At 24.0% G+C, this 19,807-nt stretch overlaps 1 protein-coding gene across 3 annotated transcripts in view; it reads left to right on the top strand.

The window, feature by feature from the left end:
• LOC129613173 (carbonic anhydrase-related protein 10) overlaps positions 1-18,987 on the top strand; it is an 87,667-nt gene extending 68,680 nt beyond the window's left edge. For all 3 annotated transcript variants that reach the window (XM_055527134.1, XM_055527133.1, XM_055527132.1), the window contains exons 5-9: positions 5,272-5,463; positions 8,340-8,502; positions 15,411-15,565; positions 15,996-16,127; positions 17,772-18,987. In XM_055527134.1, the coding sequence (XP_055383109.1) occupies positions 5,272-5,463; positions 8,340-8,502; positions 15,411-15,565; positions 15,996-16,127; positions 17,772-17,924 (795 nt within the window). In that variant the 3' untranslated portion in view covers positions 17,925-18,987. The remainder of the gene's footprint in view (positions 1-5,271; positions 5,464-8,339; positions 8,503-15,410; positions 15,566-15,995; positions 16,128-17,771) is intronic.
• The last annotated feature ends 820 nt before the right edge of the window (positions 18,988-19,807 follow it).

Genomic DNA, 19,807 nt, shown 5'->3' with positions numbered 1-19,807 from the left:
ATTGATATGTTGGAAATATTTTATTTAAAATCCTAATGAAATTTATTTATGAATATTAATGACTAGATTTCCAGATATTAAATATTTTTGTGATATTTAAATTATATAATATAATAGATTTCAACTGTTATATCTGTTAGAGATTGAAATTTTTCCAAAATTCTTCTTAAAAATATTTATTTTTAATATTAAATTGTTTTAATTACTAAAGGACTTCAATTACATATTTAAGTTCTCAAGAGTAAAATCCAATGCTTATACGACGAAATTTATTGAGGAAATCGACAAAACTAGAGCATCTTTTAGATAACTAGAATTCTTTTATATTTAATTCCAAATACTCTAATTTTATTCCCATAGAATGCCAAAACAGGAATTCAAAACCAGATTATTAAGTTCACTCGATCTTTCTTTTACTTTTAAGCAATAAATCTATGCAATAATTATTAAAATAATCCCTAAATGTATGCAATAAATTTCTACTAATAGATCTTAATATGAAAATTATTTTTCTACACTGAAATTCAAATGGATCTCATCTCTCCTTTTATACTAATAAAAAAACTTTAATCTTAAAGATATGTGTAAAATCAGGGTTTTCGCAAAGATATAGGCCATTTGAAAAACTCATTGGCAAATATCAAAATGTTTACTCAGCCCTTCAAATTAACCTGTCCATTAAACTGGTTACTCGCATACAAGAGTCTAATTCTATGAATTAATGCATAGACAAATCTTTTATTCCAAATTCCTCCTCCTTTGTTAATTATCTTATAAAAATCTTACAAAATTTCAATTTTTGGCCATCCTATATTGTTAGGTTCTCGCTTCATCAAAATTCAGCAAAACCAAAAATGTAGAGGGCTTCTTATTCACAATTATACTCTTACGTTTTAGCTAAATCAGTTCATTATTTACCTAAATAAATTATTAATATTAATAAACTTTAGCACTTTTCCTTGAATTACAACATTAAACATATCCCTAAAAGTATGCAATGAATATTATATAATTATCATTATCTCTATAATTATCATTATTGAGACCTTTATAAATCAAACGGCCTAAAATATAACCTAAATTATGAAAAAAGTCATGGACTCATTTACAAAACCTTCAAGATATTCCAAAACAAACGTTTTCATCTATATTTTATTTTGACCATTTATATTCGGTTTTGCAATTTCGTTTCTGAAAATTTACTCAATTAATTGAAAAATATCTCTACAAATTTGTTCACCTTCTAACTTTGGAAAATATTATTCAATTAAAGCATTAAACTTACTGAAAAATTTATTGATTCGAAAATTTTGTAGAAATTTTAAAATATTTTGGGGTTAAAATTATTTAATTTGCTCTGAACGTGTGTTTAATTATAATATTATAATTAATGTTTAATTATAATAGTTATAATAAATAAGGTTCACTTCAGTAACAGTTACACGAACATTTATATTATACGTCAAATTCAAATAAAAGAATTTTTGTCCCAGACCTGATATGACGACAATAAAAATGGGTTTTATTTGATTTTAAATTGCTATTGTTTTAAAATTCTTTTCAAATTTTTTTTAAAATACTTTTAAAAAGGAAACTGTAAACCTGTATTACTATAAAGACTCAATCTTTTTTCACAAAATAAATTCGATTACAATTACAAATAATAAAAATTTTCTTATACAATATAACAAAAAACCTACATAATATGCACACATACATTTCATATAAAAGTTATCAACAGAATAAAATCAAAATTTTAGTAAAAAAAAAAATCCTTTTTATACCCATGTCCTTACAAAAAAGATTAATACCTTTCCATATATAGCAGGCGATATGTATAAAAAAAAAATATAACAGTTTTATTATTTACGATAATAAACATGGTACATATAAGAGAGATTACGATAATTATTATACACACATTTATTTTATTTACTGTTTATTTAACATATGTACTTTAATTATTTGAGTATGACATACTGTTCACACATATAATCATGTAAAATGATAAAATAAACGATCAAATATTATAAATGATCCTTTCATAAACATCTCATCATTATTTCAAGGATTCCTTTTATACTCCTTTTATTCGTATATTAAAGAAAAAAAAGAAAAATAGAAAATCCAAACAAAAATCTTTATTTATTCTCACACTTTAAAATTCTTAACATTTTATATTTAACAAAATCTGTTATACATATGCATGAGTAATTATTATTATATGATATACTATATATCAGAAATTGGCGACCTTTTTCAGTCGTAGACCAAAATCAACTATGATTATTGGAAATGTTAGTTTCAGTTTAAAGATTTAGGGCAGAAACCTTTCCGTATTTAGACAGTCTTCTAGGAAATAGTAGCATACTCGTATATATAAATAATTTAATTGCAAATTTAATTATATATAATACTTATAAACAAATTGTTATGTCACCACAAAAATTTAGCCAATTTTATTTATAAACAATATCAATAAGTCAAAGTGGCAAAGTCTGACTTACAAAATGTCATTTACAGCGGGATGTCGTATTACAGAGGAATTGGTTTTGAGATAATGCAAACTTCTTTATTACAAAACAAAAAATCTTTTAGTATAATACTAGTATAATTCTTCGATACTTCTTCATCAATTCCACACAAACTCTAAATATCTCAGAAAGACAAATGACGCGATTGCAATACAAACAATATGACTTGAATGGGTTCAACATTCATTGAACTAAACCAGCTAAAGCATTTTTTTCATAGTCATCCTTTATTTGAGCCCGTGTGCCATAGGTTCCCGTCCCCTGCTATACATAATAGTATTAAAGGATATTAATTCTTTATATTCATAAAGTATATTTTAAAAACATAAGTACTTGTATATAAGATTCTCTTTTCCTTTCGGTATTATTAAAAATATTTTCTTTTTTTTTGTGTGTAATGCTGGGAATTACAGTCTTTATTATACACTTATAATGTGTATATATGCACAGACACACACAATGCATGTCGTACATATGTATATATTGATAATCATTAAGTCATTATTTAACTTATCACCCAATCAAATATGACTGACAATAAAGTTAATCGTTCCATTCACAAAGCCAGTAGAAAAATGGGAATGAAAAATAGTAAAAAAAAAATAAATTTTTTCTTTCTTGTTTTTTTCTTTGTATATGGGTTAAACATTAAAACAGATGAGAAAAATAATGATTTTACACACATATATAAGGTAGCAGAAAGTACCTATGAATGTGTATGGGTGGGTTGAAAGCGAATGTCAAATATTTATAAAAGATTTTTAGGATTTGTTTTAACACTTAACTACTTATATTGTGTATTTTATGTAGAATTATATACATAAGTGGAATTTGAGGATTTTGGCTGACATAGATATAAAGACTGTACCTTAAACTTCGTGTATGTATAAATATAATTACCTATAACTAATGTGAGACTATTTAATTAGGGTTAAAAAGACTTTAATGTGTAAAATATGCCATACACTTAATTACGTATACGTATATGTACAAAATATTGATTACAAGTTTGGGTCATTCAAAAAATAGAATTAAAATAAAAAAAACGGTGAAAAGGCTACCAAAATATGGTCCTCTATTTCATTAAACTTGGACCGCAATTATACTCCTAATTATATCAAAATCTATGAGCCTGTATCAACCTTACTTTCCGAAAACGATTAATATTGTTTATATACATACATTTTGATAAAAATGTAGAGTTTCCTTAACCGAAATTACTCCAAAAATCGGAAATAAATTTGAATTTTGATGAGTAACAGTAAGTTTAAAACTTCGTACCAAAAGAGAGAGAACCTCCATGCGTAAGCGTAATTGAAATTATAAAATTTATTAAATTTAGGTTAGCAATATAAATCTCAGACATTAAACTTATCCGTAATATTCAAATAATATAAGAGAAATAATAAATTAAAATCGCCACCCATTGTCTACAAACCCTATGACTACGTTTCTTGTTGATTTCAATCGCATTTCCAATATTCATGAAAAACCTTCATTCAAATTCTGAAAAAAAAATTCAGAATCAAAGGAAATTAATTAAAATTATCTAATTGTCTCCTAAATCAGTTTATTTTAAAATTTAAACACTGAACTATTGCAATTCTTATTTAAGGACTAAACAATCTGAGGCAGCCTAACTTAATCTTCATACACAACGCATTACGAAATGTATTTTGAAGTTTTTAATCAAAATTTTTACACTATAAAAAAAATATAAATTAGACAAAAAACATTTTGTATGAACCTAAAAGTTCAAATTTGGTAAATTGCTTCTTCAAATTACAAAATTTGAAATTTAAACTTTAAATTCAAATTTGACAAGCAAGTTTAAATTTACATAGATGAATTTAGAGTTCAAATTTGGCAATAAACTGCAAATAATATCGTCCAACTTCCAATTAAGACCAAATTTTTAAATATTAAATATTTCATCAAGTTGTCCTACTCGTATAAGCGCCGCATAGCGAATAGAAAACTAAAAATATATTTAAAATTTTAAGTAGTATCGAATCCCGAATTGCTGTTCGGTAAACTCTTAACGTAATAATCGAATCATTTAAGTAATTTCTACCGATTTAGTTTTATTTTAAATAAATTTCCAACATATTTCTGAAATCCACACTTACTTAAATACAAAATATTAACTAAATTTAAGAACAAAATTAATTAAAGGTACTTAAAATTGAACTTGTACTAATATTGAACTATCTTATTTTCTTTTCTTATATCTTTCTCTTTCTCTCATCAATATATTAATTTTGGCAACATTTGATTCAAATTCATCTCCTGATTATTGATGGTTGGTTTGTTTTCGGAAAATTTAATGCAACATTCGACAAAAAAAAAAAAATCGTTTTTATATTTACCAATGTATGTGTGTGTGTGTGTATGTTAACTGAATTCATTCGGTTACTATATCATCAATAAAACCGCACGTACGAAAATTTGTATGATAATTTGGCATACTTATTAAAAATCGACAATCTGTATATACATAAATAAAAATATTTACATATACATATATGTAAATACTATCTTTAATTTTACGATTTCAATTGATATTGATAATAATAATGATGACACAATGGTGGTTATATGTGGTTTGTGGTTTATCAAATAAATATGTGCATGTACGTATATAATAAACACATTATATACAACATACTTATATATTTTCGAGTAAATATCAATATTGTGAATTTGGAAATAAAAAAACACAAAACAAAAAAAAAAGGTCTCAGGCAACCTTCATAATACAGGTCAATCGTTGGTCTTCCGTGTCGATAAGGATACAAAACAACATGTTAATATCTCTGGAGGACCACTTGCCTATCGTTATCAATTCGAGGAAATTTACATTCATTATGGCACTGAAAATAGTCAAGGATCAGAACATAAAATTCATGGTTATAGTTTTCCAGGAGAGGTGAGTTTGAAATTTTATTATTTGCTTTATATACTTACTTATATACTTATAAACATACATATATAATCCATTATCATATAGGAATATAGACCAACAAATTATTATTGTATTGACTTTTGTATATTTTAAATTTTAAGAGATAAAGATATAAAAAGAGAAGGATAACGTAAAAAATATGTCATTGTTGTGTAAAGAATCCTTTTTTGTTTTTATTTTTATCAAAGGATATGTAATAATTTTGATTTAAAATTCTGATATTGAAATTTTTATGTCGATAAATGTTCTTTTTTCTGAGTGTAACAAATTATAAAAATATTTAATATGTATGTGTGTTAGTGCTTATGCAAATACTTTTAATATTTGATTTGAAAATTTTCGAAAAAATTTTTCTAAGATTTATGAAATTTCAAAACAAAATTGATTGGGTATGAAAAGTAATTTTAAGTATAGGGTGAATCTGTTATTTTTTTTTTCTTTTCAATGAAAATTTTATATTTGCTTAAGAAGATGTGAATATTAAGTAAGGCGAAATTATATTGCAATTTTTAGAAAATTTCAGTAACGGCCGATCAGAGTTATATTTATCATAAATAGTAATAGGTCGTAGAAAAAAACCTTTTGATTCTTAATACGCGGCAGTATCTTGTTAAATGTGTAACACAAAGCGGTAGTTTTTTAGATCTTACTGAATTTATTAGAAATTTACGATTCCCCGTCGAATGTTCAAATTTCGAACTCCAAACCCAACATTTTTTCCATAAAAGAAAACTGTATACTGTGTATGAGATCAGCAAATCCTATTCTAGATCCAAAAATCACAAAAAAAATATCCAAGTGTTGAATGGAATTAGAATTAACAAGGATTGAATTAACAAGAAACAATAACTGCAGAAGATTTTATTTGTAAGATCAAATAACTCAATAACTCAAATAACTCATCCGAATTTATACAATTTTAAATCAATTACTATAATTAAAAATTAATCTAAAACAAGAAATTCAGGTTGAATATTATCAAAATCCAAATCACAATTTTTATATTTGAATTTGATTAAAATCAAAATTCTTAGTCAGAATTACTGTGAATTTAATTTTCAATAAAGTATCTTTAATAAAATTCTAAAAAATAACCTAGATTTAAATGTGAAATTTAATTAAAATAATCAATTTGCCTGCAAACAATATTACGTACATATACATACATATATATATATATATATAAATTCACAACATTCTTAAATTTTATATAGAACCTTTGTCTTTGAAAAATTTTCTATTTAAAATTAAAGAGCTTTCACTTATATAATTTCAATATTAAAGTTCTATTTTACATAGAGAAATTTTATAATGAACTCAAAATGATAAATGATTAATTTTGATTATATTAAAAGTATTTTCTCATAATATCATCTATTCTTCTATTTTAATTTCATATTCTTAAAGTTGTAATATTTAAAAGTAAAAGGACATTTTTCGAAATAGAAAAAAAAAGGATATTAAATCTTGAAATTATTCCAAGTACAATATATATTTTATTTTATTCACATACTATAAATTGTAGTAAATAAGTAGGGTATGTATGGGTGAATGTAATGACTACATAATTGATTCTGAGAAACAACAAAAAAAATAAAAATCTATGTACATGTAATAAGAGTGGGTTTGGAGTGTTTGTCACTATAATTAATTTAAAATATAAATGAGTGTGTCGACAACTAAAGTAAAAACAAAAAAGAAAAAGAATATATTAAAATAAAAAGAGCATATTAAAAAGTTCTTTGACAATAGATTTTGTATTGTTACACTCTCAGTTCTCTTTGTTTATGTTTGTACATACACACATAATAAAGAAATATCTTTATATTCAACTTCAGAAGAATATTTTATTATAGTAGCTCTTGTCACTCTTCAATCTCTTTAAATTATTCTTATTCATTTTTGTAAAAAAAAAAAAAAACGTATGTAAAAATGACATTTATTCGAAAGCAATTTGAACAATAAGTGTGGAAAATATTAATATCTACACCAAAAATTCAACATTCAACTCTTAATCTAAATTGTGTACTACTGCAATTTTGATAATTGCAGTTTACAATTTTGATAATTGCTTTTTAATAATTGTGACACGATTATAAACTTTAAACGACACTAGCCCAATTTATATGTGAAATCCAGTTGCATTTTTTGTTATTTGTTATAAGTTGTACAAAAAATATTGTCTTTATCATGTTTGAAATTTGCCTGAAAATACCCAAAATCTGGCAGGCTATTTGACAAGTCAAAAATGTGAAACTAATTGCTCACGGAGAAAATTTTTAATTAACATTTTTTAATTATTAATAATTAAAAATTAATCGTTCAGTTATTTAATCGTAAAATTTCCATAGAAAAATGTCAAAGGTTAAATTTTGACAACTGTAACAAATCACACATGAAGTGTTAAAAATAATCACTCATTATCAAAGCCTTACAGAATTCTGCGCGAAATATTTGCATTTTAGTGCCAAATTAATTTTCAAAGCAAAAATGATTAATTCGCATTTTAGAAATTATCGTTCGACAAAATGTTCGCAATCTATAGTTTACGCTTTAACCCACAATTCAAATAAATGTGGATGATTACAACAATGACAACAATATTTATTACTTTCTCTCCTCTTAAAATTCTTAAATTTACTTGTAATATGGTTTGTTTTTGTATTTGTTTTAATATTAAATTCATTTTAAGTTCATTTAATTTACATTTTGACCTTTTAATTTACACAATATCTTTACGTCATTTTGTATGCTTATAACATATTATATAATACATTTATAGTTTGTATGTACAACCTTTCATATATTATAATTAATGCATAAATTTTATTTATTTTCAGATCCAATTGTATGGTTTTAATAAAGAATTATATCATAATATGTCTGAAGCCCAACATAAATCACAAGGAATTGTTGGTATATCATTAATGGTTCAAATTGGTGAAACACCAAATCCAGAACTTAGAATAATAACTAGTGCTTTTAATAAAGTTTTATTTAAAGGTAAGAAGAACATAAATGTAGTTTTTAAAAATATAAACCAAAAATATAACATTTAACTTAGACATTGTACTGAAGTTAAGTTTCTTATATACATACAAGTTTTACAAAGTGTGCGTTATATGTGCATTTTATACATTTTATATACATAGCAAGATACAAATTTTGTGTTTTACAATTTAATCAAATGTAAGCAAATGAAAAAAAATAGGGGTCCAATTTTTCTCAAATAGAAATGCCATATGCTCTGTCATTAATTTTTTAGTTAATTGGAAAAGAAACGAACTTGAAAAGCAAACGTAAACTCAACCTGACTATACAAGTAACATAATGGACCATTATCACTGCAAATGTGAGATTAATTCTCAAATCAACCAGTACATCTGTTACATGATGTACTGACTTGATTTGAGGCGAATAGAAAGATTAATAAGATTATTTGCAGCTAGTTTGTTCAAAACTATTATTTTGGCCACATTGCTTCTATTATAGAGCTATTTTAATCTATTGAGGGTAGAGATAATTTTTTTCCCCATAGACGAGAATACAAAAGCTTAGAATATAAAGCTGGAACCATGTATAACCGACTAAGGCAAAACTAACTTAACATAGGTACCTTGAATATTGATTTTATAAGTCTCATACTCTAAGAAATTCTTGTAATCTAAATGCCTGCAGGAATAGCAAAACCGACCTTACACTGAGTTGATATCCGTTAAAAAGAAATTTACGTTAAAAAGAAATTTACGAGAGACGAAGAATTAAATTCTGCTACTGATGTCAAGTTGCATGCTTGACCATATCATTGAAGTTAATAAAGGTCATTGGGGTGTTATATAAATCTAACTGCATTCTATTTGAAGAAAATGTCAACGCGTTATCTAACCTGGTCTACTTAAATTTTTACTCAATTTACTTAAGTATTTCTCACCCAAATAATTATTCTACTCAATTCAATCTAAAATACTCCTCACCTCACTTCATATTAACCCTGATAGCGTACAATTTGTAAGGCTTACTTTAAATTACTCTGAAACAGTTATTAAGTAGTGAAAACATTTTACTTTTCCTAGAAAATTTACAATAACCAAACAGAATAATTTTAAAGCAATATTTTATAAAGTCATTAACAAGAAACACAATTAAAATTTTCAATTTTATAAAATAAAAGAAATTAAGCGATTTCTCATATAATTTTAATAACCTTTAAGTCAAATTAAGTTTTCTGTAAAACTTTTTTTCTAAAATTCCATATAAAATTTCGAGGGTTTGCAAATTATATTTTTTCTACCCTACAACAAAAAAAAATACCTTAATGACTTGATAAATTCTTTTTGTTTTAATTATTATTTTATAAACTTACAAAAATTCTCACGAAATCCTTAAAATTTAAAAACAAAACTTTTTGTTTTCTTTTGTTTTTAATTTTCTATATATGTACACTTTTAAATCAGTTTGTTTAGTGATTTGAAGACAAGAAGGAACTTCCTTCTTGAAAATCGTGATGATTGCCGAAAAAAAGAATAACTTTCAAACACGAAACTTACTATAAACGGAGGAAATACAAAAAAAATTTGAGAGAAAATTGTTGATTGTTTTGCAATTTTCTATATTTTTAGCTTAACATACCGAGCGGCGTTTAAAAGGAAATAAAGGCTAACAGGCAAAAATATTGTGAGAATATAAACTTTCTTGATTATTTTCATTATAAAATTGTATAATATTTTTAAAATTTTTATTGGATTTATTTGTACAAGGAACAAGTTCAACATATGAAAAATATTTAAAGTGCCTATATAAGAATTTTGTTATCCATGACAAAACTAACTTTTTCATGGTGCAAGTGTACAATTGCAATAAATTCAAAAAAAGAAAACATTCTGAGGGAATGTATTGAAATTTTATATTTCCGGTTAATTTTCCGAATGCACAAAATTTTCAAAGCATTTTAATAAAGTTAAATTTTTTGATGAAAATTGAATCTAATGCAAACCGATATCAAAAAGTGCGAGTATTATTTAAGATAAGCTAGACAGGTAATAGAAAATGAATATGATATAAGGACGGATACTCGATAGACTCCTGAAAATTTTAAGAATTCCATTTTCTCATAATAGCCTTTCCTTTTACGTACTTTTCGGTAAATGTCCTGAAAACCATAGTATTGTCAATAATGTTGAAATTGTCTCGGAACGCCTTACATCTCTTCCATATGTCGCACGTTTCTAAACTGCTTTCGGATATTATAGAATAAATTCCCTATATTTGAATTACTTTATTCTAAGAATTGCTAATATTAGAAAATTTTGTTCTATCATTGGCCATTCTAATAAAACTTTTTGAAAAATTTTATCAAGGACAAAAATTTAACTCAACAATAATATTCGATCAATAAAATAATTTTCTAAAGAATAAATCTGTGGTCAAATTGTCTTTTCGGGCAGAAATTTTTGTATATTTGTTTATGCAACCATTATTCAATTAATTTTAACCTTATATATTTGCCATCTTATCATTAATTTGTAATAAATGTGGTAAGAAGGCTAACATATACATAAATATATGTGAAATTTACAATGACACTCCAATGTCATCCAGAATTTCTATTATTTATAGTTAATTTGTGAGTATACACTTTTAGTTATATAAGACTTGTATGTAAACACAAAATATGATGAATGTGCGAGCAATTTTTTTGCCGCATGAATGAATTAATCAAAAATTTTAATATTGCCACAGTGCTGCACATTTTGTACAATGAAATATTTGTGCACAAAATTTCATTTTATAATTAAGTTTTCGGTATGCTTTAAGAGAATTTTAAATAAATTTAAAATTTAAGAATTTAATTTTAATAACAAAAATTTTATGTTAAAAATTTAGAATTCTACTTTTAATTGTTAAGGGATGGAAAAATTATGAAACTCATTCTGAATGAATTTCGAATTCTTGATTATATTTTAAGAAAAATAATAAAAATTTCACTTCATCTTTATTCCGATAGTTTCCTTAATTTTGGTTTCCTTTTTGAATTTTTGCCTTCCTATACAACATTATGGGCTGACATTAAGAAAAACAACTTAAATAAAAGAAGTTGAGTATTTCCTCGCCATATTTTTTAAATTTTATTTTCTTCTTTAACTTTTTATAATTCGAAAATAGTTTCAATGCAATTGTTTTTTTCCCTCCAATTATTTTATTTTTATGTTTTGTTGCTTTCGCCTTCATGCCAGAATAAAACTATTTTTAAATTTTCAAAAAAAAGAAAGCGAAAAATATTTTTATTTCTAAATACAAAAATTTTATACAACCTTGGATTTTAACAATTTATACAATATTTTTAGTGCTAGATTAAGGAAAAGGAGTTTAAAAAGGATTACAATTGGTAGAAACTTAAGAAATATTGAATGACCAAAGAGTTGGAAAATAATATAATAAGCCATATGAAACCAGTTCGGACTAATTAGCTCCTGAAAAAAAAATATTTTTTATTACACAAGCGGAACGTTTTCAGTGTTTTGAATAAATTTTGAAACATTTAAATTTAAAGTCTTTTTTTTGAGGAACGACACCATTGCATAAGGCCAATAACGTGCTTAAGTATATATGTGAGGAGAGCAAATTTCTAATTCCTCACCTGCTTTGTACAAACAACATGGAAGATTAGATTTCAGGGGATTTTAAGGCCTCCCCCGTGATCACGAATATCCTGACAAATTTTTTCTTAAACATACCAAAATTTTTTAATGTACATATACTACTATAAATTTTAATGTTTTTTTCGGAATTTATATTTCGGGACTAGCGGCAGTATGATTTAAAGTACGTACTTTAAATCATACTGCTACGAATTAGAAAAGGCTTCAAAAATAAGGTTTCCCGCTATAACTTCCGAATGGACTAATTTAAAAAAAAAAAAATGTTTTGTTTTGGAAATCACGGCGAGGTTCTTCCAAACAAATTTCCATCTTTTTATGTTGATCAGATTAATAGTGCGGTAGACCATGTAGAACACACAGACTACATTCTTTTTCATAATTAAAGGTCGAACATTCTTTCATTTTTATAGGAACACATTCTGCGTAATTAACAAATTAATTGAAATTCTAAAGCTAAGTCAATGTAAACTGCTATATTACCAATTGTACTTTCTAAAATATCAACCATACTGCAATTTTGCAACATGTTGGCCAGATTTATCCTATTTAACGTTGGCAATATGGTGATTCCAGTTTTAAATCCTTTGTGATCTTATTTAACATTCTTTTTTTGTATGACTCAATTTGATTTTTGTTTTTCCTTTATTTTTCTACCAAAAAAAATTTATTTTTAGAAATTTATTTCTATAAAAAAAAAAAAAACTTGGACTTTGTTTTTACTTATAACTTGACAATGGTCACGAAATATAAATAAACAAAAATTGTAAAGTACCACCATAATATAGAAAAATTGCCAATAATAATAACTGCACATTCATGTACATAAACAATATATACATACACATATTTATACACACATACATGCGATTCATATCAAGGAGTAAAATATCAAGAAATCGCTATAAAAGCGCGCAAACAATTTTCTTCTCTTATTGTATGCAATATAGAGCAAATAAAACAAAAGCGGATATCATGATACTATCATCATCATCATCATCATCACCGTCATCATCATCACAATCATTACTATTATATTTTTTTAAACAATGCAATGAAATTTTGAACGTTCTAAAAGTATAAAAAATAAAAAATGGCAAAAAAAAGGCGGAAAAGTGTTAAGAATTTTTTCTTATTGTTTTTTTTTGTTATTTTTTTGGAATTTGTTATATTTTGTAGGTGGATTATAACTAGTGATAAAGTTCTTTACGAAAAATATACGATGAATACAGAAAATAAAGTTTTTGACCATAATTCTTTTAGACAGAAGTTGAACTTGTTGTTTAGATTTTGGAAAAATAAAAAAATAAAAATATAGGAAAAAAAATTTCTTTAAAATGAATAGAAAAAACATTAAAGACTTTTTATTTAAAGAAAAGAAAGAAATTTTTTTTACCATTTATGCTGTAAAACTTACAGGAATGGTGTAACTCTGCCATATATGTAAAAAAAGAACAAAAACTAACAAGAATAAGAATAGAACAGTCAAATGTAAAATTTTGTTTGTACAATTTCCCGCGAGAATTTATTTATAAAATTACATTTTGCTTCATCTGCAATGGTTGTTTTTTACATGCTGTTTTAGGTTTGTTTGTTGTTTTTCTAATTTACAATGAACAATTTCTGTGGGGGTTTTCCCCAGGAGTAAAGAGCGAATTGAAATAAAAAATCATAGTTGTTTTTCATAGACAAAATTTATAATTTTTTGTTATTGTTTTTGAAACAAACAAAGAAAGACAAAGAAATCTTTCTCGATATATTCTTAAAATCTCGCTAAAATTACAAAAATTTTGACACAAATTTATTTTAATATATGAAAATTATTACAAATGCACTCAATTTATGTGTTAAAATTCAGCTATTTTCTCCAAAAAATAAAAGATTTTTTTTGAATGAAAATATTCACGGTATTCGACAAACTTAATTTGCATACTTTTAGGCTAAAATTGTTTTATAACTATTGTAGTGAAGGAAAATTTGCGTACATTCGAAATTAAAATACTTTAAACTTTCACAGATATTTCAAAAATTTTGACGATTTTCCCTAATTGGCGGTGGGGGGTGGGAGGCATTTTGTAATAACATACTGGTGGCGAAGAATAGTTTTTCACACACTGCATTGCCTGATTAGGTTGGGTCATCATTATCTATTGCAAAATGTAACTGTTAATCCCGAACACTTTTACAGCAAAATTTTCGATATTTCATGCACTGCCTTTTTTACCCACACTGTAATGCAGGAAAGCCAACCACTCTATACACTGCATGTCTTAAAAAAGTTAACAATAATCATTTTTGCAGCTGTTTGGCACATAAAAGAGATTATATTTCGTTCACTATTTCCAAGATTTCCCGATTCTAGAATACTCAATAAGTTCTCATTGGAGTCTGTTAAATAAAGCTCGGGTATTGACAAGTTCGCAATAATAGTTTTTAAAAATTTATGAATTTTTCTTGCAAACCTTTAAACAACTTAATTTGTAATAGGCTCTTGAAATGTAAGTAGCCCTTCAAATTAAATTCTTACTTACAATAGAATTATGGCAGTCAGAAGAAGATCATTTGGCTGCATTTTAGTCCACTTTGCATCCATCGAAAAATTTAAAAGGAAAAAAAAATTTTTTTTTTTTTGTAAATTGACAACTGAAAATTATAATATTATTATTATTTTTTTTCTTTTGTGAAAATGAATAAATTTCATTTGAAAAAAATAAAGTTATTTCATGTTTAACAATAATTTTGATGTCAAATAAATGAAGAGGTCATATAAAAATGCCCTACATAACAACAAACTGTCTGTTTTTTCAATAAATTAATTAAATATAAATAAATCTGGCTTTGATTATTTTACAAAATGGCAATAAAAAAAAGCAAATAAAATTTTTTTAATTTTATAAAGCAAAAGTCAACTATGAACGCAACTCAGTCATTGAACTTTAAATTAAGTGAAAATATTATTATTAATTTTTTATACAATATTAAAATTATTTTTCATTTTATAAATTAAAAATTAAAAAATTCAAAAAAATTCACAAAAATTAGAAATAAATTTAATTTCCATTTTATCAAAATATTATTAATATTTGCATTTATAGAATATTAAGGGCGAATAAAATAATTAAATGCAAATAAGCAATGGTTCCACGAATTTTAAATTTTTTGATAGAAAAAAGAACAAAAAAAATGTTTTTTTTTTTTTTTTGCAAATTTCATGAATTTTAAAAACACTCTTTGTATTTTAATTTTCATTTTCAGGAATGTCTACACCAATTAGGCATATTTCAATACGTTCCTTATTGCCAAATACAGAGCATTATATGACATATGAAGGATCAACAACACATCCTGGATGTTGGGAGAGTACAGTATGGATAATAATTAATAAACCAATTTATATAACAAAACAAGAGGTGATTTTTTTATTATTGATTTGTTTATTACCGTTTCCCTGATTAAATTTTCCGTATCTGTATAACACTTTCAAAAAATCTCATTCTACTTGAGACTGTCTACTACAATGCCAAAGCATATTAATAATTTCACGAAAATCTAACTACTTGTGCTGTCTATAACATACTTTTGCCAAAAAAAAATTAATTTTTCCCGAACAAATTTCAAAATTATTTTAATAACTCTTTGATATCAAATTAAAATTGTTTCTTATATGCAAATTATCTTTAAAATTTAATAAAAATTATAACAGTTTTGTTGTTGTTTTTTTTTTTTGAGGTCTTTCTTTATTAAATGAATAATTAATTGATTAAAATAAAATTTTTTATATTCAATTTTTTTAAAACGTATAATAACTAAAAATTTAATTCGATTTATTATTATAAAAAGCTTTATCAATTAAGGCGATTAATGCAAGGATCAGAACAAACACCAAAAGCACCTTTAGGCAATAATGCAAGACCATTGCAACATTTGCATCATAGAACTATTAGAACCAATATAGATTTTAAGCCGCCAAAGGTAAGATTTAAAATTTTTCGATTTATATTATTAAATTCTTATACGTATTTTCTTTATTATTATTGTTATATTTTTGTCAATCACACAAATACCCAAAAAGAGATTTAATTATAATTATTTCGGTTCTATTCTTACAATTTTTTTTTAATTAATTAAATTTGAAATTATTATTGAAAAAAAATAATTTAATTTAAATTGGCAACACTTCTGTTATATAATATTTTCAAGTACACTTTGTATGAACATGTAAACTAAAACGGAACAATAATTTTTACCATAAAACTAAGTTAAAAATACTGTTATATAATTGCTCTCATTACATGTTAAGTAACAATATTAAAGCTCATAATTACCTAAGTAAAATTAAAAAATTCCTAAGAAATTTCATTTCACATAATTTTGAATTACGACAGTAGGCAATTTGTACAAAATTAAAATTTCAAATATGCTTCTAAAGTTCTTGATAATAAAAGTAATTTAGTTATGGAATTTTCCTTAGTTAAAAGTTTTTTAATTATATGCGATTACTTTAATTAATGTTAGTTAGAATTATAAAATAACTATAAATTTCCTAAGAAATTCACAAATTATAAACTTAATTACAATTATTATTTTACTTTGTTGTAGAAATCAAGAACTGGAACCTCCTTAATATTTTAATATTTTGTTAATATTATCCTTAAATTAAAATATAAAGTATTCTACAGTCAGTAACTTTGTTATATAAATATTTTAATTTATTAATTAAATAATTTCATTAAAGATTTGCATACAAATTGACTTCTAATTTTAAAATAGGTTTTACAACAACATTTCATGTTATATAAAATAGTTCATAGTAAAATAATATTTGAGAAGTGTATTGGCAAACAGTATTCTTGCAAATCACAACATTAACAAAATGAATAGCATTAATTTTACTAACTATAGTCTCTCTAGTTACTATTATTTTATTCTAATAATCCCGATTGAGAATTGTTAAAGAAACATTTATACGAGTACTATGGGAACTGCTGTACACCAATTTTTGAAAGATTTGGAACATAACTTTTTTTTACCGGTTCCTTTCTCTATTAAGAAGTTTATGAACAGTTTTGAAAAAATTTAATTCAAATATCGAAAATAAGCTTTATTAAAAATTTTTATATTGTCCAATTTGTTCTTCAAAATTAAATAATATATAATTCGGTATATAATAAATATATTGTGATATGTGAGATAATGCCTTTTTATATGTCAAACCCAAAACATCATTAAAATAAAATTTAATTAAAAAGAATTTCGCCTTCTGTTTGCAAATCTAAAATTCAAAAAATTGAATATAATTTTTAAAATGAGCAAAATAAATACGCATTTGCTTTAATCAAGCACATTGTTCAGATTTAGGCGCAGTACAAGTTAAAAACTAATATAGAAAATTTAGAAAGTTATTGCTTGTAGGCACAGAAATGTATCTTCAAATAAATAAATCCCGACTACTATTATTGAATATTTGAACAATTTGAAATTGAAATTTCAAAATTTTGTTACACAAATCTCATTTGAATTTCAAAACTTAATAAACTTTTATAATAATTTCAATTAAAAACATTAAATCTTAATACAAATTTTATTTTAATAAAAATAACAATTAATTAACAATAGGGCCAAACTACCAATTGTGCTACAATGTACAAAGATATGTTCTATAGAGCAAATAAATGGCAAACAGAAATTGGACCATCGATGCCTGGCAGTCGAGGAGGTAGAGATCGAGGTTTTGTAAATTCAGATTCAATTTTTCCATCAATACACTAAAAATTAAAAGAAAAACATTACACTTAATATAAAATTTATTTGTAAATAAAACATAAACTTATTTTTTAAGAAAAACTTAAAAAAAATTAAAAAAAAAAATTGGTTTATAAAAAATAATAAAAAAAAACTAGATCGCTTAAATTAAAAAAAAATTACAAAAACAAAAAAAAATTAGATAAAAATTATTTGAAAAAAAAAAAAATAATTAATTAAAATTATACGTTAAAAAAAAATTATTAATACTATAAGGATGTTGCATATAATGTTTTATACGGGAAGAAAAAAAAACTAAAAAAACAAAATAAAATTTAGATATAAAAAAAAATATTAAATATAAAAATAATGGTAATTTATCCGAAATTAGGCCGGAATTGTTCAATTATACGCTGTTAAATAATTGTTTAACTTGTAAAGCTTTTAGATGAAGAACTAAAAAAAAAAATTTTAATTTAAGAAAAAAGAAATTATTTTTATTTTGAGCTACATTCTATAAAAATTTCATTAAATTGGAAATTTTTTACATGAAATTTTAATGAAATTTGGAATGAAAATTTGGGAGAGATACCCGATGTTTCACTCTCTTTTGCATTACACAATATCATAATTCTAACAAGTTGGAAAGGTACTACTTCGCTCGAGTCCAGAATAGGCATTGTGCGGTCATTTAATAAATTCACATAAGAAAACTATTTATTTTTACACTTATTTTAATATAGAAAAATCTTTCATACATTTTTGCCGCGAGAAGTTTAAAGTTAATTGTCTCAATCCTCTTAATGTGAAATAACAGCTTTAAACTATGGTACACAAAAAATTATAGTCTATATGAATATCACACAACTTGGTATATATGCAATATATGAAAGAAGTTTTGCGTATTTTAAAAAATACTGACCCCTATACTCAGAAAAAATTTATCAAATTCTTGTAATTCATTCAAATATTACAAAATCTAAAATTCTTTGTTGAATTACAATCCGCAGTTTAACTATGTATTTTACCATAATTGAATTTTTGTAAATTTTCTTATTGAATTGTAAAATTGCTTCAAAAGAAGCGCACATTGTACAACTCAATTATTTAATATTTCCGACATAATCAATAAAAAACAAGAAATTCGATTTAATTAAATTGAAATTTTTGAAAATTTAAGGAAAAGGCAAAATAAATAAGATATCTTACCGCATTAATTAAACTTTTTATTAATAAAAATTATTAAACAACAAATTTTGCAATAAATTAAATAATTATAAAAAATTTTATTAATCCATTTTTAAAAACCAATGCGAAACCTTAAAATTTTCTCAAATTTTGATTCCATTTTTCAAAAAAAATTTTCAAAAAGAAAACCAAAAAAAAAACATAAGAGGAAAACTTTAGCCATAAAATTCACACTAAACGTATACAAAATAAAACAATAATACAATTACATTACCACACACAAAACAAATACAAATAACAAACAAACATTATAACAAAATAACACAAGAAACAATAAAATAAAAACAAAGTTATACTACTTATATAAATAAAAAAATTCAATTAATTAAAAACCAAAAAAAAAAACAAAAAACTTATTGTATATTATGTCAATTAAAATTAAATATAAATAAATTATAATTAGGTAAAATATAATATAAAAATAAATAATGTGGTACATGTATTAATAAATTAGAAATTTATGTAAATATTAATATAGAAAATTATTAAACATTCAATAAATAATAAAGAATAAAGTAATAACGAAAATTATTATTTACTTGCAAAATCAACTAAAAAAGTAATAATAATTTAAAAAATAAATAATAAAAGAAAACACAATATATTTAATTTAATTAAAAGAAGAAAATATCGAAAAAATCAATACCAAAACAAAAAAACAA

The sequence above is a fragment of the Condylostylus longicornis genome, unplaced genomic scaffold (assembly GCF_029603195.1).
Source record: "Condylostylus longicornis isolate FDR11 unplaced genomic scaffold, ASM2960319v2 ptg000081l, whole genome shotgun sequence".
Lineage (NCBI taxonomy): Eukaryota > Metazoa > Arthropoda > Insecta > Diptera > Dolichopodidae > Condylostylus > Condylostylus longicornis.
The sequence above is the reverse complement of the archived record's forward strand: the minus strand, read 5'-3'. Positions and strand labels throughout refer to the sequence as shown.